The sequence below is a fragment of the Acomys russatus genome, chromosome 5, assembly GCF_903995435.1.
Source record: "Acomys russatus chromosome 5, mAcoRus1.1, whole genome shotgun sequence".
Taxonomy (NCBI): Eukaryota; Metazoa; Chordata; class Mammalia; order Rodentia; family Muridae; genus Acomys; species Acomys russatus.
The window spans coordinates 46394560-46417851 of record NC_067141.1 but is presented as its reverse complement, the minus strand read 5'-3'; the positions used below and the strand labels follow the sequence as shown (position 1 = coordinate 46417851).

Sequence of the window (23292 nt, the reverse complement as noted above, 5' to 3'; positions counted from 1 at the left end):
AATGGATCTATTTAAAGTGATGGTTGTTGGCTGTATGATTTGTTTCTATAGCTAATGGAGCACAGTTTACTGAGTGTGCATAGAGTTATATACTGGGTAGCCCAGAGGTAAATAAAATATTCCTAAAGTGAGAAGGGGAGTCAAGCTATCAGATAATTTTTAGGAGAGACAAACACGAAACTGTTCTCAATGATAACATTCAGGCATCTTTGTTTGTTTGTTCAGGGCTTTCACACAGCGTCAACTTTCACACATCACTACTTCTCAGTGTACGGCAATGCCAGGTGCAGAAAAAGCGGAAGCATCTGGCTTTAGGAGTTACTGCATGTAATTCATCCATACCTCCCAGGTACTAAAACTGAGGTCTCATCATTGCTGTGAGCACACGTGGCCCCTTAGAACTTACATGATGAACCTAGCAGTGCCGCCACAGGTCATTCCCGCACAAACTTCTCCTCCCTATCCTGCCAAAGGCCTCAATCTTCTGGCTGTTTTTCTTCTACAAAGTCAAGATTTCATGAGTCATCTGTGAAAATTATGCTTGCCTGCTCCCAAGACTCTGATCAGACCCTGGAATGTTCAAGACTACAGACAACAGTGGAGGGGCACCCTCATGTCAGCCTCTATAACCTGCTTGTTTGTATTTCAAAAATAAAACAACTGTCAGCATGGTTCTCTAATCCTCACAGCCAAGTCTTTTCCATGGTGAATCTCATTGGAAAAGGAGGAATAACTGAAACACACTTAATTACAGGCAAGTATGTATGACATATAAACCACATGTGTCCTGGAAGAAGGCCCACATATCAGTGCCAATTGGCGCTAGACTAATGCACAGCCTTCATGTGAAAATGGCCAATGGTGATTCTGAAGTCAGACTATGGTGTATTTTAATGGCTCTGAAGTAGCTTAATAGCCCTTCAACAGCAAAGGGAGAAAACACGGCATTGGTGATGTGAAGGAGAAAAGAAATTCACATACTGATTAGCTGTGGTCGGGGGTTGAACTGTGTGTGTAGCTACCCACAAAGAAATACTGACATCCTACCCTCTGTACCTGTGAATATCAGGTAAAGAACTAGACACAGAGACAAATGCCTCGTGGTGACAAAGGTGGAGACTAGAGTCTTCAGTGTGTAAGTCTAGGAATGTCAAAGTTTACTGGCAGCCAGCAGAAGCAGAGCAGGATTCTTCTTTGATGTCTTAAGAGACAGTAGTCTCTCCTGACACTGTAGGCATGAACTTTTATCTCATAGATCCACAAAAGGATAAATTTCTTTCAGGCCACTAGGTTCATCCTTGCTACAGCAAGCCTAGGAGACCTACAGAGTCACTGACCAACAATGGCGGGTGGTTTCACTGCCAGAAAATGTCCCCTTTGACACAGGGAGTGTCAACTCAAGGGGTGCTAATGTTTGGCTCATCTTACTTCTATATATGTGCTATTGGTGACAGAGATATGTAGATTTGCTTTATATCTTTATCAATTACTGGCTTTATACACTTAGAGAAATAAGGAAATCCCCTAAACTTTGGGTTTCTCTATTATGAGTTGGGAGTGGCACCATTCACCTTAAAAGATCACAATTAAAAGTCTCAATAAATGACACGAAGCTCTGTGTAGCATACTTCGATGCTTTGGGCTGATAAAATTACTAGGACTTTGGAAATAAAAGAATGCAGATGAATAATAATAATATCCTGTTGGGTGAAGAGAAAGAAAAGTATCTGTTTTTAACCATCTTTGGAAACATAGGTTAAAGCTGTTATTAATTTACCACTGGGAAAGACTGATTCTTTAGTAGGATATGAAGACAAAATCCAGTGAGCAGAGGACACAAACCTTGGCTGTGCTGATCCATTGGGCTCTGGGGAGGGCCCATTCCTGGGTGTGGTGGGCGCATGCTGGTGGCCTTCACAGATCCACAGTGGACATCTTCTACAATCCCCTTGTCATGTATCCCATCCATGGGCTGAAAACAGGTAAAGAGCACCCATCAGACAGCTCTTTAAGGCACAGGACTTCTAACAGGACTATCAAGAGCTATCCCCAAAGTCTTTAGAGATACAATCCAACCATTCACAACCCTTTCTATATTCCTCCACTTTTGTACTTGCTAATTAAACACGACAGGAAGAAAGATTATACCAATAGGATCAGCAAAACCATCTCTAAATCAAAAAAATAAGGCTTTAAAAAAAATGTTGAGTTTCATTCTTTGGCCAATGCCACAACCTGACAATTAAAAGACAAACAAACAAACAAACAAATGAAGTACTGTTCACATGCTGGACAAATGTTACTCTCCTACCTCTGTGGATAGCCTTGAAACTCGTTACATATTGACCTTATCTGGAGTCCAAGTGAAGGCTATGTGAAATGTCTGAGGTGACCTCTTTTCCTGGTGAATTTTCTTCACTGGAGGAATGAAGTGAGGAAAGCTAAAAAGTTGAACCAGAAGGTTCCATGGCAGTTGGGAAGAGAAGAACATAAGGGGCAGAGATGCGAAGGGGGGTGAATACTAAAAAGGAAGGAGTGAGAAACAGCACGAGATGATGCAGAGGAAGGGGAAACTAGAAGAGGCTAAAGACACAAGCTGGAAATAAATAAGAAGCACGAGGCCTGGACACCGGACCTGAGGCCCAGAGCACCACAGATGTATAAGAAATAGCCATCGAACTGATGTTAATCCAATCCAGAATCAGGCAACAGAGCATGTGTTTGGGAAAGGAAAGTCTATTCTTCCCCAAACTGTAATAGCAATTTTCAAAACAGCCTGAAAGGAACATTTCCAAGAGTTTATAAAAACCAAATGACTTCAAGCAAGAAAGTATGAGTGTTTGCAGTTTTGGAGAAAAGAAAGTTAATTTCTGCCGAGTCAAAAGCATGTACTTGAAAAGAGGGAAATTTTACCATAAAGAGGATGTTCAGAAGAAAAATGGGAAGAATCTGGTATAAAGAGTGTCACTCAGTCTGTTAAGCAGTAATAATAGAGAGGAAATCAAAGCCATGCAGCAGATTATCTAGGCCACTTGTTTACTTATTTTCAGTGATGTTGAAAAGGGAAAAGCTGAAACTCAGAGAGAGATGGAGGAGAAAGACAAGGAACACAAGTGCCTGGGAAAGAAAGAAAGCAAGCAAAGGCATCTGGCCAGCAGGTGTGAGCTCCACGGGTTCACCCAGGTCCTCACACAGAAAGCTATCTGATGGGCTGCAAGGGAGGGAAAACAAGACTGCAAGATCCACGGGGCTCAAAATGAAAAAACTGCCAAACTCACAGGTAACAGAAACACCAAAGAGAAAGGAGTATCCAGGAATATAGAGACTGAGAGAGAGGGAGAGAGGGAGGGAAGGAGAGGAAGGGAAGGAGAGGGAGGGAGGGAGGGGGGAGATGGAGAGAGGGAGAGAGGGAGGGAAGGAGAGGGAGGGAGGGGGGAAGGAAGGAGGGAGAGGGAGGGAGGGAGAGAGGGAGAGGGAGGGAGGGAGAGGGGGAGATAGGGAGAGAGGGAGGGAAGGAGAGGGAGAGAGGGAAGGAAGGAGGGAGAGGGGGAGGGAGGGAAGGAGGGAGAGGGAGGGAGGGAGAGAGGGAGGGAAGGATAGGGAGAGGGGAAGAGGGGGAGAGGGAGAGAGGGAGAGAGGGGGAATTGGGGAAGGCATGGGTCAGAAGAGATAACAATTAATAGAACTTCCCGATAAAAAAGCAGGACAGGACCAACCCTCACCCACACATACTTTTAAATGCTTTGGTCACAAATGTTATTTAAATATGTCCTCCTCATTTTCCCTCAGATCATCCTGAGGTTCTGTATTACACATTCAGTGTCTTCAAGAGCAGAGCAGATATAGAAAAAAAAAAATCTCCAAGTTAACATAACACAAGATGATTCAATGACTTCTATATGTCAAGATGTCACCCCATGATTTGCTATGGAAAATAAGAGCTTAGTTCTGTAGACATTTGACAAGATAAACAAGCACTGTGGCACAGAGGAGGACGGGGGACACGAGGACACGTGTCAAAGGCACTTCTGGGTGAGTCAAGGCCAGCAAGACTTATATGAGACTCTATCTCAAACAAACAAGAAAAAGGGGTAGTATACAAACTTGGGGATACTGCAGAAATACATTATTAAATAAAAAGAGGATGTTTCAGGATAATAAATAGAGATGGTACAGTTCTGTGATGAGAAAACAAAACAAAATAAAACGCACCCCTGTCTGTGCATAGCTGTGCTGATACCATACTTTTACCTATTACCATGTATTGTGGGGCCAGGGAGCAGTGTCACTAGGGGAAGCTGACCCTCCAGATCCAAACCTCAGAAACTTTATCCTGAAATTGACAGGCACAGGATTGCTGCCCCGCCCCCTCACCCCACCCCCCCCCACCCCACCCCCCACCCCAGGCACAAATAGCCCATGAGACTCCACCCTTGCCCCACCCCCACCCTAAGGTCCTATAGCCTGGTAGCCAAGTTAAACTTCCTCTCCCCTTATAAGGTCATGTCTGGCAGTCTGGCATTACTTTGAATTCTTCCTTATACAAATGAGGCATCCCCCAGAGCCCTGGGCGGACCAATGATGCATGCCCACTCAGAAAGCGCCTACCCACCCCCAAAAGTTTAAGTAGACTTTGATCCCCCCATTATATGGAGCTATATCACTGAAACCATCTCCTGAGAGTCTGTTCTCCTCAAACTCACAGTTTAGGTCTCTTCCACTCCCAGCAGTGCCTGCCTTGCTTCCCCCTCTCAGGAAAGTAAGAGGTTGAATGCTTGTATGCCCCATTTTTCTTGATACTGGTCCACGTTTCAAGATAAGTGCCCACTACTGTCCTGATTTGGAAATGATCAAATAACCTTTAGTTTAGTAGACCATCCCTTTAGGGTTCTAGTGTCCTACCTTGAAGATGACCTAACCTCCTATAAAAGGACAATGCTTTTGTTTTAATCATGTATCTTCTAGCACTTGCCTTTTGTGGTGGTTGACTTAATGTGTCACCTTGACTAAACCACAGGTATCCAGAGCACTTGGGTAAGCATGATTTCATAAGCATTTGAATGTAAGCTGAAGAAAGCAGAGTACCCTGGCCTAGGCAGCAGGCATCATCCCATTCACATCATCCCATTCACATCATCAATCCATTCGCACCATCCCATTCACTCAGGAGGAGGCCAGTCTTCTGACCTAGGCTAGGAGTTTGCCTCCTGACCTTTGAGTAGGGGCTTACAGGATTGACTTCTCTGGCTCCGCTTCAGGACTTGGATGGGCACTAAACCCCTGGCTCCCCTGGGTCTCCATCCTGCTGACTGCAAACTGTGTGGCTTCTCAGCCTCCAGAATCACATGAACCAATTCCTCAGGATAAATCTCCTTGCATCTCATTTGTTTTGTTCCTCCAGAGGACCTGGCTGTACCTGCTGCAGGTACAGGGGCAGCCCCACAAGTGATACCATCTACAGGGGTGTAAAGCCTGCACTTATCTCATGAGGCAAGGCCTTCAAGCAACGCACGATACCCTCCACTGGTTTTCTTTGATTACTGCTAACCCTCAAAGCAAACAGTCAAAAGGAGCCTTCTTTCTCCAAAAGGCAGTCCTTAGCATCTCCTATAAGGGCTTAATGAAAAACGGTACCCGTGTGATCACCCTCACAGCAAATATCAAGGTCTCATCAATAACGAATCCTAGACACGATTCTAGGAATGAACAAGCAGATCTTCTGAACCAGAGTAAGAGTGCTTGCCTCCCAGGGACAGAGCATCCGCAAGATTCCCCACTGCAGCTTGCGCCACACTGGAGACGGAGCAGAACTGCTGGGGATTCTCAGGCCAACCCAAGCTACCTGTGCATCTCAATAAGGCAGTAAAGGAAGAAGAATTCCCTGGGAACTATTTAATTTTAATAAAGTCTTTTGAGAATATTTGTTCACTCATGTATTCATTCATTTATTTATGTGTGCATGGGCGAGTGCCCACCACATGTACGGAATGAACACAAGTAGGGGTGCCTGAGGAGGTCAGAAAGTCACTAGGACGTCAGGTCATTAGAGCTTTAGTTACAGCCAAATGTGAGCTGCTCAGTGTCAGGGCTACAAGCGCTTTGAAACTGTTGAGAGGGAAAGTTCTTCCTAGGCCTTGAAATATCTTCAGAAAAAGACACTTACCTTTCACTCTTAAAAATCTAGTTTTATCAAATAAATTTCAACATTTTTAAGGAAGAATAATTTTCAATATATTGATTTGTGGGTGATATGAATTGTATGAGAGATGAGGGAGGGAAGTCTTATTTACTAACTACTCATTTACCAAAACAAAATACCTTTAACCCACTAGTCCCCAAACCTGTTCACACTGCAAGGTGGACCTTCATATTTTAAAAAGACAGCACCTTTATTACTGTGCCATCTGAAACAGTGAAACTATAGCACAGAAGTGTGTTTTACATTAGTTTGGGGATGGTTTTTGTTTTAGAGTTTGGCTTGGTTTTGGTTCGTTTTTTGTTTCTTGAGACAGAATCTCCTTACATAGTCCAGGTTGGCAGCAAATGCATGATCCTCTTGCTTCAAGCTCCCAAGCACTGGGATTACAGGAATGTTTTTAATAACACGCAAGTTAACACAAATGTCTAGCTAGAGCCACATGTTAACAACAGGAGAAAGCTGGGAGAGTCATCAGGAATCCTGTCCAACCATGCCTGGGAAGACAGGTCAAGTGGGAGAGAGTGCACAAAATCTTACCTTATGTAATTGGTGCATGCCTTCCTGTGAGAATTCCGCAGAGCCCATTGTTGACATAGGATGGGAGACACTGGGGGGTCCAGGACTGGGCCCCATCATGCTGTGCACAGAACCTGGGGATGGTCCTGGTCCTGGACTGGGCCCCAGAATTGGTCCAGGAGAGGGTCCAGGCCCCGGGGAGGGCCCAGGATGGGGCATTGCAGCTGGGTCTGTGGGTGTGGACATCTACTTCTCCTGGTTCTGCCAGTCAGCAGAGTGGCACTAAGTTGGAGAGGGAGGTGAAAAAGGAAAAGAAAAGAATGTTTTAAACATGACGTTAAGATCCAAATAAAACAGTTTTTAGAATTTGATGGTGCCATTTCTGTAACTAACGTCAAACAGAACTGCCCTGTCTCCTGCAGATGTTTGAAGGCATGTGATGTATCACCCTGGGCTCCAGTCTTTATGAAGACCACTTGTTTTTAAAAAAACACATACTAAGTGATTCCCCCGAATGATAAATCATCCCAGATACAGAGAGACTCACTGGAGCAACTGAAATTTAACACATAAGCAGAATCTAAACAAGCCTGAAATTTATTACTAAACGCAACAGAGATTCTCCATTATAGACTAGTTTAGATGCCTCAGAAGTCACTAAAGCCCCTATTCCCCCAAAGCACTGGACTAGAAAATCCTTTACAAAGAAAGACCCAACCTAGACCCCTTTTCATAAGCCAACAGGCAATGAAAACTCCACAGAGAACTCAAGATGGCTAAAGGGGGAAAAACATACAAGTCCATCAAAATGATAATAAAAAGAAAAGTCCCAATTATAGAAAAAGGAAGAAAGACAAACAGCACAGTGGGACACGCTTTTAAGCCCAGCACTTGGCAAGCAGAGGCAGGAGGATCTCTGTGAGTTTGAGGCCCACCTGGTTGGTTGACAGAGCAAGTTTCAAGACAACCAGGGCTACATCGAGAAACCCTGTCTCCGAAAAGAGAAAGAAGCTATAGGGATCGTACAAATATGGGTTCGAATATACTCAGAGACAATTACTAGGTAAGTTCTTGTCTTGATAATTACGAATCAGATGAGGTAGTACTTGTAAAAAAACAAACAAACGAACAAACAAAATCCAGAACTACCACACAGCTACATGTCTTACCTACCCACCACATCTACTGCACCCAAAATAATCTAAATGGACACAGTTGTGGTCCTCCTCACAGGTATCAGAACCAAAACCACTCAGACTATTAAGACCCATGATTTGTGCTAGGCTTCGGGTCAACGATGCCAGGGCGTAGCTGTCTGTGTCTGGAAGCGGGCATTCTGTTTCTCTAGATGTAACAGAGCACTACTCCATCACTTAGCCTCCAAGACTTCCTGGCATTGCCTCACTAGGAAGTGACTGACTGACAGAGTCACTGTACTTCCAATAATAAGTTAAAAAAATCAGTAAATAAGATGTTTTCCAAATTCTGGCAGAGACCAAGGACCCTAGCAACATAGCTGAAATGCCACTATGAAAATAATTGTTCCATGTTCAGGAGTTGTCCTGTAGTGACGCATGCACACGGGGAAACATTTTTGCTGTCCAACCTCAGAAAATACAGAATGGCTCCCCCAAGTGACTCGCTTACCTACCAGGTGATGGCACTTAGGCTAGCAGCCTAGTCATCCAGAACATCATCCCTCCACAGTAAAGTGGGAGGTGAAGAAAGCAAAGTACAAAAAGCCACAGCAGCTCCATTCCTCTTACTGAAATTTCTAGAGAGCATGGCCCATGAGGGCAGAGCCTTGTTCTTCGCTCTCATGTCCCCAGCACCCTCTAGCTGAATGCACTATGAGCTCAGAGAATACCAGAGGATAGGCATGGAGGATACCAGCAGCTGGGATACCGAGGAAGAAACATTGAGAATCCTTGGCCAGCCTGGGCTACAGAGTAAGACCATGTCACAACTCCTCAGTGAATAAACAGCAGGCAAAATTTCAAGGGCAAGTAGGCTCAATTAATTTTGTGAATAAAAACAAAAGGTAACCAGTGTTTGAGGTGTGTGAATAAAGAAATCTTTAAAGGGTAGACAGAAATATAGGCCGCTCTGATGAATAACCTGAGGTTAAAATGAGAACTCCAAACAAGTGCTTCCTCACACAAAGGGTCTGGGATGAATGATAACCTTTCATACCCCAAGAGCCAAATGTTGTTATTACTATTTTTTTGTGTGTATGATTAACAAAGCAGTTGGAGATAACTTATTTGTTGTTTTTGTTTGTTTTGTTAGTGTTTTGCGTTTTATTTTGTTTGTCAACACAGGGTTTCTCTGTGCAGCCTTAGCTGTCCTGGACTCACTTTGTAAACCAGGCTGGCCTCGAACTCACAGAGATCCGCCTGCCTCTGCCTCCCCCCAGTTCTGGGATTACAAACGTACGCCACTGCGCCCTGCTAGAAATAACTTCTGTGTTTGCCTTCCACCTCCCTCTCCCATAAACACAAACATGTTTGGTCAGCATTTTAAACTTAGGAAGCTGACGTCAAATCACAGGCACTACAAGTTATAACACTCTGCCGTGTATATCAACAAACTGATACACTCCTTTATTTTTTAGTGAATTAAAGGAAATTACTCAGTTCCTGTTATGGTTTGCTGCAAAATTGGCTTCAATAGGTATTTTGGTAATATAGTGCAAGTTTGAACAACGAAGACACAAAGACTCAAGTTAACACAATACCTCTACACCTCTTGTGTTTTACATTTTCAATATGTATAAACCATGACTGTATTCTGCATACATTACTAATTTCGTGAAGATTCCCTGAGATTGTAAAGCAATACAACCCCAGACAAATATTCCTCTTCTTTTTTTTTTTAAATGGAAAATAAAACTTCTTAAGAGGAAAAATATATTTGGAGGGAAATGGGAAGTTACAAAGCACGTTGAGTGGACTGTTACTATAGGAACATGTTATGTGTAGAATGACAGAATAAGAGAGTCCGCAGACTCATGAAATGTACAGGTCTAAGAAAAGCAGCACAGTTGAACTCCAGGTCATGTTGCTAAGGAATGAGAGAAATCTAGACACTCCAAACTCGAAGGGAATCTGGAGATCTGAGTTCTGTCTCAAGTCTACTACCCTGGGGCCCTGAAAAAGCATTTTCTCCATGTGGTCCCTTGGCTCCCTCTAGGTTTAGGATGGGACAATATCACAGGTCCCTTCCATCTACCTATCTGTGACGTGGTGTCTACCACCATCCAGAGACTCTCAAAGACCCCATCCTATCTTGTGCTTGCTCACGCTCCCAAATGGGCGTCTACGCCAAACCCAGGACTGGCCATCACTCAAGTACACACGGGAAGAAGGCCTCACAAAGATGAGGCCAGCAGTCCTCATCTTCCTCTTCCGCTTCCTCTACATTTCTAGTGGCAACTTTATTCTTTACCTCAAATGCACAAGGGCACGATCCTATACTATCATAAAGACGCGTAGGGCTATGAGTCAGAGATGCGTATCTCAAGGCAGGGGGCAAGTTTATCACTGAGTCAGCAATGAGGGCGTCAAGTCTACGCCAGCTAGCTCAGCTTCTTGTGTCCATTCAAACCCTTGCCCCTTTCATCCTTTCAAAGCATTCAATGGTGAAGATGAGGGAGCCGATCACAGGAGCGGAGTGGGGGAGGGGCAGGGCTCATACTGGGTGACAGCTCTGGTGATAAACTGACAATCTACTTCATTTTTGGGTCAGGGGACAGAAGCTTACATTGCCTCAGAAAGGAAAAACAATGATGTGGTCAGAACACTGAAGGACACGTGGCTGCAGGAGAACACAGCTGCCACCCATACACAGGCAGTGCAGCCCCTCTTCCCTCCCGGCCTCAGCCTAGGACTCCCAGAGGGCCAGGCCACTGTGTTCCTGGCAAGAATTCTTCAGCAGCACACCCTGTCTTCTTCACCCAGACATTCTTGCCTTTACAACTGGGGAGTGTGTGCTTTTAAAAATAAAAGGCATGGCTGCACCTCCCCCAATCCCAAATCCCACAGTCAGCCCAAGTCCCTTTTCCCTCTCCCTCTCCCCTGAAAAGCTGGGCACCACTTGCATATTAAAAGGAGTTCAACTCCAGGGAATTTTAAGGGTCGCCTCTCCAGCTACCACAACCCAGACAAAACTTAAGGCGCCAGTCTAACTACAATCCAGGAAATCCCAAGTGCCTACCTACATGTAGGGTACACACCAAATATGCTTCATAACCATTCTAGTCACCTGAATTAAGGTGACATTGTGTCAGGCTCCCATTGCAAAGGTAAAGGCAAGAAGGCAGGAAGGCTGGGCCTGGCTTGTCCAGAGTCACATGGGTCACAAGAGCAAAACTCCTCACAGAGCACTTTATTCTTTGACTCTCAGTGCACATACCAAGCAGAGCATCTCCCAGGGCAAGCCTACCACCACCCAACCAAGGCTAGTGGAGCCCTTTACTTTCCTGCTGAGGTTAGGCACTGGAGAAAGGCCCAAGTAAGTGAAGTCCTGAGTGAACGTGTGTTGTTCACACAGGCATAGCCACGTCCAGTACCCCATAGTCTCAGGCTTAGAGTGATGACATATCGTGCAAATATTGACAGTGTGCAGAAACTGTTCACCATAGCTTTCTCTCCCTGACCCCAGATGCTTATAACCTCAAGACTGCTTCCCCCTTCAGGGACTGCTCCTACTGAGATTAACCAAACCTGGCTCCTTGATCCAGCTGTAGACCATAAGCCCCCACCCCCTCTTGTTTATCTGTCTGTAACAACCTCACCTCAGGGTCCAACTGTATGCAATAGCCCTGCTTCACTGTTCAACTCAGATTATAAATATCCTGACTGTCCAGGGTGCTACAGTTTTTCCAGAAGATGGCCCAGTCCACTCGAGCCCAGCTTACTGTCTATGTGTGTTCTTCATCTCTTCACTTCCTCTCTGTCCGAGCTGGGTCCACATCCCTGGGATTTGTGCAACGATGCACCACCTGAGCCCTGATGCCCACCACCACAACCATCATGTCCAGCTTCTCTTTACTGCTTTGGAGACAAAAGGAAGGCACAGGAATTTTCTAGGGATGCAGCCAAATCAACTGGCCACTCTCCAGTCTTGACCACACTGATTTCAGGATAACAGGCCTCAGCTTGATCCCAGCACCTCTGTAATGTGTTCCACTGTGGGGGGCCAGACTAGGGGAGAAAGTGGGAGACAGAGGACAAAGATGGAAACAATGGCAGTGGTGTTTTGCAATGGTGAGGACTTGGCTGGGACAGTATTATTTACTTATCAGGGGATGAAGTAAAGAGAAGCCAAGGCCTAAAGAGATTCTGAGATGAAAACATCATTACCTGGAAAGGCCAAGATCCTCAGTCTAACACCAAATGATCCACTTTTATATATTTATTCTCAACTCTACTTGGTGCCCCAGGCAACGGGAAGTTACAAGAGAACAATAAGGGGATAGACACACCCACCCACACACACACACACACACACACACACACACACACACACACACACACTCTAGACCCCAGAACACCTAATAGGAAACTTAAACACAGATGGCAATAAGGAAAAAAAAAAATCTTCAAAACTAGTAAGGGAATAGCTAAAGGTCCCCAGGGCAATAGGTTGGGAGGGATGACACTCAGAAGAGGAGTAAAGGACTCAGGGAAGGCTCATTAGAGATGGCAATACTGTGGTTAGACTTTGAAGTTTAAAAACAAAATATAAAACTTTCTAGAAATGAAAAGAGCTGGGGAGTGCTCACAAACTTGGACAGCACCTCTCGAACCGCCCTTCACCAGAGTTCCTAAGGAAGCAAGAGAAAGCCCAAGTCCACAGCCAATCTTTCCCACAGCTCACTTTACAGGAGGAGGGTGAGGGCCAGGCTAAAGGTGGACCATCGTAAATAAGAACTTAGTCCAAGGCCTAAGAATAACGCAGCCTTTTCCAAGCATTCGGGCTGTTACAGGAGACTTGGAGATAAGTCCAGATAAGGGTCCTTTTGTGTCTGTCTGCTGACTCAGAAGCCTTTGGTCAGAAAGAGCTGCTTTTTTTTTTTTTTCCCCATGTACCCTTCTCTACAGAGGAACTGAAATCCTTCATAAGAGGTAGCGACTTGCCTAAAACTGGACAGAGCACCCCGAGAGCAGGTAAGTGGGCAGTGCGTAGGACTGCAGTGAAGATAAAGGAAGTTAAGTTGCATAGGCAGCTTTTGACCAGAGGCCACGATTGTCTGCCTCATGGTTAAACCTCACAATGACCCACACTGCTACTTGGCTCAAGACGTATAACTTTATAAACAGCTCACAATATGATTTGTGATGGTGTTAAAAAAAAAAAAAAAAAAAACCCACACTGTACCTAAAGTGAATCCAAGTTGGCCCACACAAACCCTAGGAAAGCATTGAAAACTCATTCTCATGGTTATTCAGGTTGGCTTGCCATTCATCTCAAAGTCATCTATGTTTTAAGAAACACTTGGATGAAAATGTCTCTAGTCACTGGGCTTCTGTGAACTTTCTTTCATCTTTCAATCAGGGAAACAAATTTAGGACATGCCTGAGCTACTGCCCTGACTTTAAATAAACTGCCTTGGGACCGTCTTTGCTCAGAGTAGACCTGGCAAAGGCTGAGAGGAAGCCTGGTGCACAAGGATGATAACAACAAACTGAGCTGCACTAATTAGTCGCCCCCGCCCCCACCCCTGCAGGCTCCAGGCATTGCCTGTGCAGGATCCTTACCTCACTCTATCACTCCACCCCTACCCCAGGTATCTGGAGTCACTGCCCTATAGAAGTCCACCTGTGATGCACTCTGCACCAAGCCAGTGAGGGTGGACAATATTCCGCACATGAAAAAAAAAGGGGGGGGACAGGGTGTCTATCAGAAAATCCAATATGCAAGAGGTCCCTTCAATACAGAAACAACACACTTCTCTAACCTGGGACTCAGGGAGTACAGACCAGCAAAGGTTAACTCATTTCTAAAGTCCAGGTAAGCACACACAGTTATGAAGTTAGCCATAAAAGAAACCAGCAATCCAAGGCATCAAAAGCCGGTTTCAAAGTGGGCAGCATCCTGCAGGGAAGCCACTCACGCATGTTGTATGCTTGCCTGTCCTTCCCAGACACCTGTAAAGCCCCTTTCCAATGCAATCTCGTCTTAGGATGCTGACAACAATCAATGGTTTCTAATAAGGAAATGTCATCTGTACACTAAACATATTACTTTTTTAAAGTATAAAATGCATGCCTTAAAATCTGATTGGCAAGGGGCTGGAGAGATGGCTCAGTGGTTAAGAGCACTGACTGCTCCTCCAAAGGACCGGGGTTCAAATCCCAGCACCCACATGGCAGTTCACAACTGTAATTCTACTTCCAGGGGATCTGACACCCTGGTACAGACATACATGGAGGCAAACCACAAATGTAAAGAAAATATAATAATAATAATAATAATAATAATAATAATAATAATAATAATAATAATAATAATAATAATAATAACTACTTCTATTTAGGAGTAAACCTCAACATTTCAGTTTATGTGCAGAGTAAACCAGGCTTATATATGTGATGGAGAATCGTACAGCACTGGGGACAGAACCTGGGACGTGAGCCTAACAAGCTCCCACTAGGCAATCTCTTTACCTCTAAGCTACACCCCTAGGCCAACTGATCGGCAATATGCCCAACATTCCCTGCCTGACAAACTCACAATCAGAACCCAACAGTGAGTCCTTCAAATCTGTGACTGTGGCCATTTATGAGTGTGTCATCAACAGGTCCACTGAACCTCTTTGGGTTGCAAGTTCCTTACCTACCACAGAGGCACACTAGAAAGCAAACACCAAGCTTAGATTTGAGATAAACGAAGTAAAATATAAGGTGTGCAGATACCTTGTAATCTTATTACATGTAAATGCTCATAACTGCCAGGGTCCTCCTAAGATCTCTCACCCTGACCTGGAACATACAAGTTACCAGATTAATCCAAAATAGAACTTTGGTCCTGAATCACTACCATTAGCTCAAGATTTCCGAGGGGCTGGAGAGATGGCCTGGTGGTTAAGAGCACTGCCTGCTTTTCCAGAGGATCCATTCCCAGCACCCATAGGGTGGCTCATGACTGCAACTTCTGACCACTCTGGGTACCAGGCACACACACACACACAGTACACAGACATACATGCAGACAAAACATAAAACAATAAAATTATAGATAGATAGACAGATAGACAGAATTTTGAGAAACACGCCTCCAACAATACTGAAAAAGAGATTCACGCTCTAGCCTGTAAGTCATGGCTTTCTACAATCTCCCGAGTTTTATCTTCTAAAATTCTTCCCCAATGGACCCCCTTGGGCCAGGTAACCAGGTCAAAACAGGCACAGTGGTCTCCCCAAGACTTGTTCAAGCTTAGTCCCTGTGATCTCCGGCTTTCTTCTGATCTGAGATGACCCGTATCCACCACCCCCATCTCTGCTCTGTCCTTCCACAACCCTAGAGCTGGGCCTAGAACTGTCATGGGCTCACCAGGTCCTGCTGCTACTATGTTTTAGCTGCCCAGGTATTCTGGAAAGCACATGGCTTCTTACTGACCAGTGCTTGTTTTTAGCAGAATTTCGAACTTTGCATAATGGCATTTCAGAACAGAACAGCAAAACCACAGAATAGCTGCAAATATTTGCCAAGCTATTATGTGTCCAGTTGTTAAAAAGCCTCGGGGCAGGAGAGGCTTTCCTCCCAGACATTCAGTTTCCACAGGGATGGCTCATCTCCCAGGAGGGTGGCAGAAACTGCAGCACACCACATCCAGCAGGCAAAGAAAGGCACAAACATCCCAAAGGAGAGACACACAACTGGAGAGCAAACCCAGAGAACCCCCTTCAGGTAGTCTTGGTGCCAATACACTAGTGTTTCCTTTTCCTCCTGCTCCTGCCCCTCCTCCTCTTCCTCCTCCCCTTCCTCCCCCTCCCCCTCCTCCTCTTCCTCCTGCTCTTCCTCCTCCCCCTCCTCCCACCTTCGTTTTACATAATTTAACTCACAAATGCTGTTTTGTTGTTATTGTTGTCGTTTTCTTTTCTTTTTTTTCAAAAAGGAAGAGGGGATTATAATTACACCTTACTGGCTTTTAAACTTGGTTTAATTTCAGCCTCAATTTCAGTCTGGGTACTCCATTCATCAGTTACAAACCCTAGACCATACTTGGATTAAATCACTTTCCTAAAAAGTTTCTAAGACAGTAGTGCTTGCACAAATGTACAACATAACACTGGTGGGTGAACAAGCCTAGTGCTTACCCATCTGAAAAATGCAGTGTTCTCAGATGCTTTAAATCACAACAGAGTTATTGCTGGGTATGATGGCACACGCCTTTAATCCCAGCACTCGAGGCAGAGGCAGGTGGATCTCTGTGAGTTCCAGACGAACCTGGTCTACAGAGCAAATCCAGGACAGCCAAGGCTACACAGAGAAACCCTGCCTCAAAACAAACAAACAAGCAAACAAACAAACAAAAAATAAGACAAAACCAGAATTACATGCTGATTGATTACACCTGTCACACTGCCCCACAGGCCTCATACAACCAGTAAAATATGACAATTCATAATGAAGTTTCCTAGAAGTCCAGAAATAAATCATGGGCGAGGGAGGGTGCCCTGCTAAGAGTAGTTGCCTGGTACACACAAAGCCCTGGGTTCCATCCTTAGCGCTAGGTATGGTGACACACAGCTGTAATTCCAGCAGTCGAGATACAGGAGCAGGAAGGCTGTGAGTTCCAGGCCTGCCTGGCATATATAAGGCTTCATCTCCGAAAAAGAAACCAACAAAAACTCAAAATCTACACCCTCATCCAACGCATCACTCTAGGTGATCATGTGAGAAAAATTAATGAGGTGCTTCTAGTCAGTGTTTTAAAACCTCACCGCTCAGCTACTGAATTTTTATTAGATCTCTTATATGTTTTGCTGAAATATAATTATTCAAGTATTCAAACTATATTTATAAAATAAACCATAGTACTTGAAAGTGCTGATACATCCTGAAGACTTTCAAGGAAAGGTATTAAAATAATGTGAACAAATAAAATTATAATAAAGAGTAACAGAGACATAAAGTCTTTCCAAAGCCTGGTTGCAAGATCTCATTTAACTTGGTAATAAATATCTTAGGCAAATAAATATGCTCTTTCATAAACTCTGGTAAACACAGAGTCACAACTTTCTGTATAGGAAAAAAAAAAAAAAGCCTCACAACTTCCTAAACACTCTGCCATACTTATGTAATGGCTCATAATCTTATTTACTGGCTAGATATTAAAAGTTTCACACACACACAATTTTCCAATGATGACAGAAAAAAAAAAAAAATTCAAAAGTAACCTCCAAATCTCGCTTTTCATATGAGGGGCATTTTCTCATTTGTTCGTTAAAAATTACCCCGGGGGGGGGGGGGGGGTACGGGACGGGACGGGACTGTGACCTGCAGCTTTCTGAGGCCACTCATGCAAACGGACTCAAGTGTCCACAGCTCCCTTCCACAGCATCTAAAGGAGAAACAGTTTGAATCAAAACCTCTGGTAATTCAGGCTGGCTGGCAGGCCTTTAGAATGCTGAGACTGTGAAATGGTCCTCAGCTTGGTGCCTGAGATAAGTCAGCCATCCTCAAGGAAGCATGTCAAAATGTCATAAATAGTGATTTATTATTTCTCCAGAGTAGCAAAAAGCTGCTGACCTAGGAGAGTTTGACAAAGGCCTTGTTTACAAAGAAAGGCTTCTGAGGGAGAGAGAAAACAAAACAAACAAACCTGGAAACACTGGAGGACAGCACTACTTTCATAATTTATGAAACTTCTCTGTTTACCATCCTCCTCCAAAACACAATGAGTGGTTAAAATGAAATGTCAAAATATCACAGTACTACAGAGTATGGAAGCTGCTCTCTAGAAGAGAAAGGGGTGCTTTTTAACCGGCAGAACAGTTTATTTTAAACAGAAAAACAGAGCTTTAAATAATTACCTGCAAAGTGGTTACTTTCTAGGTATACTGTGTCCAGAATACTTAAAAAAAAAAAAAAAAATCAAACACTAACCATACAAACACTTTTACTGCAGTCAATTCTAAGCCTCAGGTGTTGGCCAGAGCACTTTTCAAGAAACTTGACCAGAAATGCAAAAAGGAAAAAAAAAAGAAAGAAAGAAAGAAAAAGGAAAAGAAAAAAATAAAATAAAGAAAGAGGAACAAAAAAAAAAAAAAACCTACTTTACCAAAGAACAAAAGAAAAGATCTAAGGCTGCTTTGAACTCTCTGTTAAGTGTTTTCTATGAGACACCACAGTGCAGCCAGGAGCCAAAGCTGGGCTGAGAGAAAGATGGCATGAGGGGCCCCTCCTTCCCTCTCTGTCAAACATTCTGACACCCTAAATCCTAACTCATTTAAAAATATTTTCTACCAAAATGGCACCTCTTTTTAAAGGCCCAAACAAAAACTAGATGCACCTCCGTCCTGTACATTATCTTCCCCACAACCAACTTTAATAATTGTCTTAGAGACCTAACAGGTGTCTTTAAAGCTACCTTTTTCAGTAGTGGAAGGGGAGCATTTGTAGCCTTTTAAGAAAAAAAAAAAAAAAACATTCTTAAGAATTTTTGTGTTTAAATTTTTTTCTTAGTGTGTACTGACTGTACAAAATAAAGGGTTTCATCTGGCAATTCCATACGTGTTTACAGTTGTACTTTAACCCAATTACCCTTACCCTTGGTCCCAAATCCCCCACCCCCACTTTGGGTTCCTTTCCTCAACTATCCAAAGGCAGTATTTTAAAAGCAAGTCAGCAAGCCTGCTGGAATAAAAGGGCAATTAGATTCTGAAAAGAAACAGTGTGTTCCTATTTGCATAATAATGCCACTTAAGAATCAACCCAGCCACGCCTCCTAAGCCTTCACCGGTTAGTACTTAGAAGGAGCCCGGAAGCCGGAGTGGGTAGCAGCTTCAGGTAAGGCCTCACAAACTTAGAGGAAAATCTTGCTGAAAACACTGGAGTATGAATTTGTTAGTGTATGCCCACAAAACATCGATTGTGGCTTTTATATGAGAAGAGTTCTCACTGCTTTCTGAGTCCTGGGAGATTGGACAGGAATTTTGTCTTATCCAAATCCCCAGGCAGCTGTCAAACCATCTTAGGTGTTCCCACAAGTAAGGCGTACAAACCAGGTGAAAAGTTTGAAAATCAACTGAAACCTTAACTTTACCACAGAGCGCAATAAACGAACCTGTGTCCTTAACGTCTTCCTACTGCTCCACTGCTCCATTGTTATATATATATATACACAAAAGAATTTGTGCCAACGTGATGGCTTGAAAGGACTCAATGGTGACACTAATACAAAACACTGGTAACTCGGGCCACTTGGCTTTTCCAAAAGCACCAACCTCCATCGCACTAGGGAGGAGGGGAAAAAGGACACAGCCTGGCAAAACTCCCCAAAAGTTATATAAACAAAGGAGGGAGAAGCCCAGTGTGGGCTTCGCACCCATGTGCTACTAAAATTACATAACACCCGGTGCAGACACTGAATGAGGAATGATTCTGCACTACACCCCCGCTTTCCCTCCTACACCTTCTTCCTCCGCAGAGAGAGAGAGAGAGAGAGAGAGAGAGAGAGAGAGAGAGAGAGAGAGAGAGAGAGAGAGCGCGAGCGAGCCGCTTGGGATGTTTATTTTTCCTAATGGAGTAAATCCTGCACGTTTAGGCCCTAAGTTTGAACGTGCAACAGCCGCAGGACGCAGCGACTCACTCTCTCCCGACCTGGAGCAGAAAGAACTGACAACGCCAGCTACAGGAGAGGCCTCCTTCTCCCCCGCCGGGTGCCTCCCGCTGGAAAGTTTTCCGTGCAATCGATTGCCTGCCGGCCTGACTTTGCAAGGAAGGCAAGCCAGAGATGGGGGGGGGGGGGGGTCAGCAGAGAAAGACCTAGAAAGCTCCGCGGGCGGTGGCGGCGGCGGCGGCGGCGGAGGAGGAGGAGGGCGGAGCAGGCTCCTTACCTGGGCGACTCAGAACGGCCGGAGGCTTGGGCTGGCGGCGCCCGGGGCGGGCAGGGAGCGGCGTGCACGGCAAAGCTTAGGCCAGCGCCCGCGGCCCGGCCCCCGCCGCCTCCTCTTCCTCCCTCGCGCGCGTCATGTCACGGCGATCAAACATGTCTGTGCGCTTCGCCGCGGTGACTTCCTGATTCTCCGCGGCTCGCGCGCGCCACGCACTCGCCCTCGCCGCAGCTGCACGCACGGCCACCGCCTCCCGCCCTCTAGCCGCTAGACCCCGCCGGGTCTGCGTCCGGCTCCCGGGAGGGGTCTGGCGGTAGTCGCAGCCAGCGCAGCTTGCCACGCACTAGTCCCTAGCGCACTGCACACTCGCGCCAGCCCGCCGCCCCCTCCTGCCCCTCCATCCGACTTGCGGCCCTGCCAAACTTTTTTTTTTCCGGGTTGATTGCTGTCCAACTTCCCTCCGCCCCCATCCCCCAGGCAGTACTACCAGCCCCGCGCTCACCACCATCCGCAGCAAATAGCAACCCGGATAAAAATAATAATGTAATCCAGGCGGCGGGGGTGAACGCAGACACCCGCACCCTAAGATCTCCAGCGGGTACCGGAAACCGGCGCGAGCGCCCGGGCCGGAGCGCGGGTGTCCCCTTGAGTCTGCACCGCTGAGCCCCGCCCGGCGCGGTGTCACTGCGTCCAGGCTGCGCGGCCTGGTGCGGGGCACCGGGGGGCACTATGCTGGTGTGCGCCTGGTGGCTGGAGGGCGCCCAGGGGCTGGCGCTCTGGACCGATGATTTGGGGAAGTACATCGCGACACCTTTGCAGATGGCGTGGCCCTGTTTTTGCAACGCCAACGGGAGGGGAGGCGGCTAGGCGGAGGAGAGAGGGAGGGGGCTCTAGGGAAGGGGTGAAGTAGGTTGGGATGGAAATAAAGCAAACTCGAAAGCAGTGAGTAAGAAGGAAGGGGTGAAAGTCGTCGCGGGGAGGAGGCTCCCACCGGCTCTCCCCGCATCCCTCCTTCACCACCCCCCATTCCCTCCCCATTGCAGCCCTTCCCCTTCCCGGCCGAACGCCACAGCCGCTGCCCGGGTGTGCGCGGGTCCTGTTGTGACTGTCAGGCAGAGAGGATTATCCGGATCATGGCCTCCCCAACCCGGAGCCGCCGCGGCTCTCCTAGGTCCCTGTGCGCCCCTGACACGCAGACCATCCCAGGAGCCCTAGGGCCGTAGCTTCCTTGGCGCAAGCTACCGAAAGACTCTAAGCAAAAGAAAACAAACCCAGAGAGGGGGGAGGGCAGGCTAACGGAGCACAGTGGGCACCTCGGACCTCTTTCCTTGGGGCTTCCTTCCACCCTCAGGCACGGGACCCGGGTTGAAAACCCTGAACTTCAACACCCCAGCCCGCTCTGCCTCCGGGTACCAGACGAGGAGGTCCGCGGCGCCTTGGCCACAACCCCCAGGGCAACCCCTTCTTCTAAAGGCCTGTCACTAGCCAACATTCTCTCCCTTGCCCTAGGGGACCCGGGGAGTGGAGGTGACACCTCCGAGCCCGCAGGCACTGGCCCCGCGGTAGTAGCCGCCTCCTGTTCAGTGCGCTAGCCCGGACTACTCCAGCCGCTAAGATCTGCTCGTGTCCCCGCACTGGAGCCCTTTAACAAGTCCCCAAGAGGCGAGTAGCAGCCTTGTTGGTTGGCGCCCCACCGCTAGCCCGGGCTTCCTTGCCCTCCTTTCTTGTTCCCCCTCCAACTCTAATGGAGAGGACGGCTCCGGGTGAACTGTCGCGTTACCAGTCTCCCGCCGCCCCAGGTCCCCAAGCCCCTCTCCTCTTGCCACTAGCCCTCAGCACCAGGGAATGCAACCTGGCCGAGCGTGTGTTGCAACCCTGAGTTGGCAGCGCATCACTGTCAGCCAGCCCGGGGTCAAGGCTGTGGCATGTTGGGATTTCTTCCCCTTGTCCCCTTAAAGTAGTAATTATTACTGTTATTATTGTTACGCCGAGGTTCAGTTGAAACTTTCTGGCTTCTTCTATCGCTACCCGGGAGCTGTCGTTAGAGCATTCCACCTGAGGCCCGCGGGGAAGAGGCGGGCTTTTTTGTTGTTGTTGTAGCGGTTGGCCCGCCTGTTTGTTTTGGTCTTCGAGCATGCACAATAAATAATGATTAGGATAAGGATGCATAATCCAGGGTAAGGCGGCTCAGTGCGGGAGGGGTTCGGTGGTGGCGGCTGCCGAGAGGCCGAAGCAGGGGAAAGAAGAGAAAGGAGTTGTAAGTTATATTTACCTTGCTCGCGAGCCGTGTGCTGGCTGATTCTTCCCTCTCTGAGTCACCCAGAGTACAGAAACAGAGGGAGCGAGGACTAGATTATGAATATGACTTCATTGATGACAGCCGTCCCCTCCTCTTCCTAAACTCGGGCTCCGCCCCGCGTCCCACCCTCGCCGCCTCCTTGGGCGCCGGAAGACGCGCCGCAGTTGGCCCCGCGCGCCGCTCCTCCCTGCCCGGCCCGGCGCGGGTTGGCGGGACTCTCCTGTCACTCGCCCTGCTCAGCGACTCCGGGCGCGCGGGGGGGGGAGCAGGGGGCGGTGTGCAAGAATGTGGAACGAGACAGCTCTACTGTATGCGAGGATCCGTGTGTGTCTGCGAGGCGCCGGCTCTCCGCCGTGTTTGTGCCTGGAGCAGAGAAACTGCGCAGGACAAGCAGCTAGCCCGCAGCCCTGCTGAACTCGGGCGCCGCACGTCCCTCGGCTGGCAGTACCCTTCCGAGCTCCTCTAGGGAGTCTGGGGGAAGCCCCGAAGCGAAGGGGAGGGCAGCCGTAGTAATAGAGCGTAGTAGTTCGGGGGAATGTGGAGACCGTGCTGGAATTTAAGTGTGCCTGCGCCTGCCAGCTCGAGCCTGCCGAGAGAAAGGGAGGGGACGGCGGGGGCAGGGCTCCGGGTGGCACCCAAGCTGTTTGTGGCACAGCGTTGGCCGTGGGAAAAAAAATGGGTATTATCATACCAGCTGAAACTTTTTCGACCACCCTCTCCCTCAAGGCTGTCATAAATCTGCGTTCTTCTCACCCATCCCCAACCCCCACTGAAAAGGGAGGCGGCACAAAGAACAAGCCTGCCAAATCTATCTCATCCCTAAAGGACTGCAAGCTTCCAAATGCCAGCGAAGAGAAACAGCTGAGAGAGGCCCGGACGCCTAGTAAATAAATAAACCCAAATAAAGCCGCCTAACCCCTCTGTTTACTTCTGAAAGGCACGAAGCACTCTCACCTCCCGTCACCTGTCATCTTCGAGTGAAATATACATAAGAATATGGGAGGGGAAAATAAGCCCGTGGGAGGTGGGGGTGGGGCGGGAGAGTCAGGGGGCAGCTGAACCATGGGATCTGCTTTTGATTTAAAAAGGGAAATAAATCTCATTTTCTATAGACTGGAGTCTCCTCTCTCTTCCACCCCACATTTAAGACCAATTAAGGCTACAAACTGCAATTTGCCTGCACGTAGTGCTTTTGAGAGCCAGTGTTTCGGTTT

The 23292-nt window shown here is 46.9% G+C and overlaps 1 protein-coding gene across 3 annotated transcripts in view; it reads right to left on the bottom strand.

The window, feature by feature from the left end:
- Smarca2 (SWI/SNF related, matrix associated, actin dependent regulator of chromatin, subfamily a, member 2) overlaps positions 1–22198 on the bottom strand; it is a 167495-nt gene extending 145297 nt beyond the window's left edge. The window contains exons 1-3 of one of the 3 annotated variants that reach the window (XM_051146287.1): positions 22052–22198; positions 6737–6997; positions 1843–1972 (exon numbers count right to left, since the gene is read on the bottom strand). In XM_051146287.1, the coding sequence (XP_051002244.1) occupies positions 1843–1972; positions 6737–6961 (355 nt within the window). In that variant the 5' untranslated portion in view covers positions 6962–6997; positions 22052–22198. Of the gene's footprint in view, positions 1–1842; positions 1973–6736; positions 6998–19782; positions 19822–20281; positions 20673–22051 lie in introns of those variants that run through there. The other 2 variants (XM_051146285.1, XM_051146286.1) reach the window with 2 other exon arrangements.
- Between the last annotated feature and the right edge of the window lie 1094 nt (positions 22199–23292).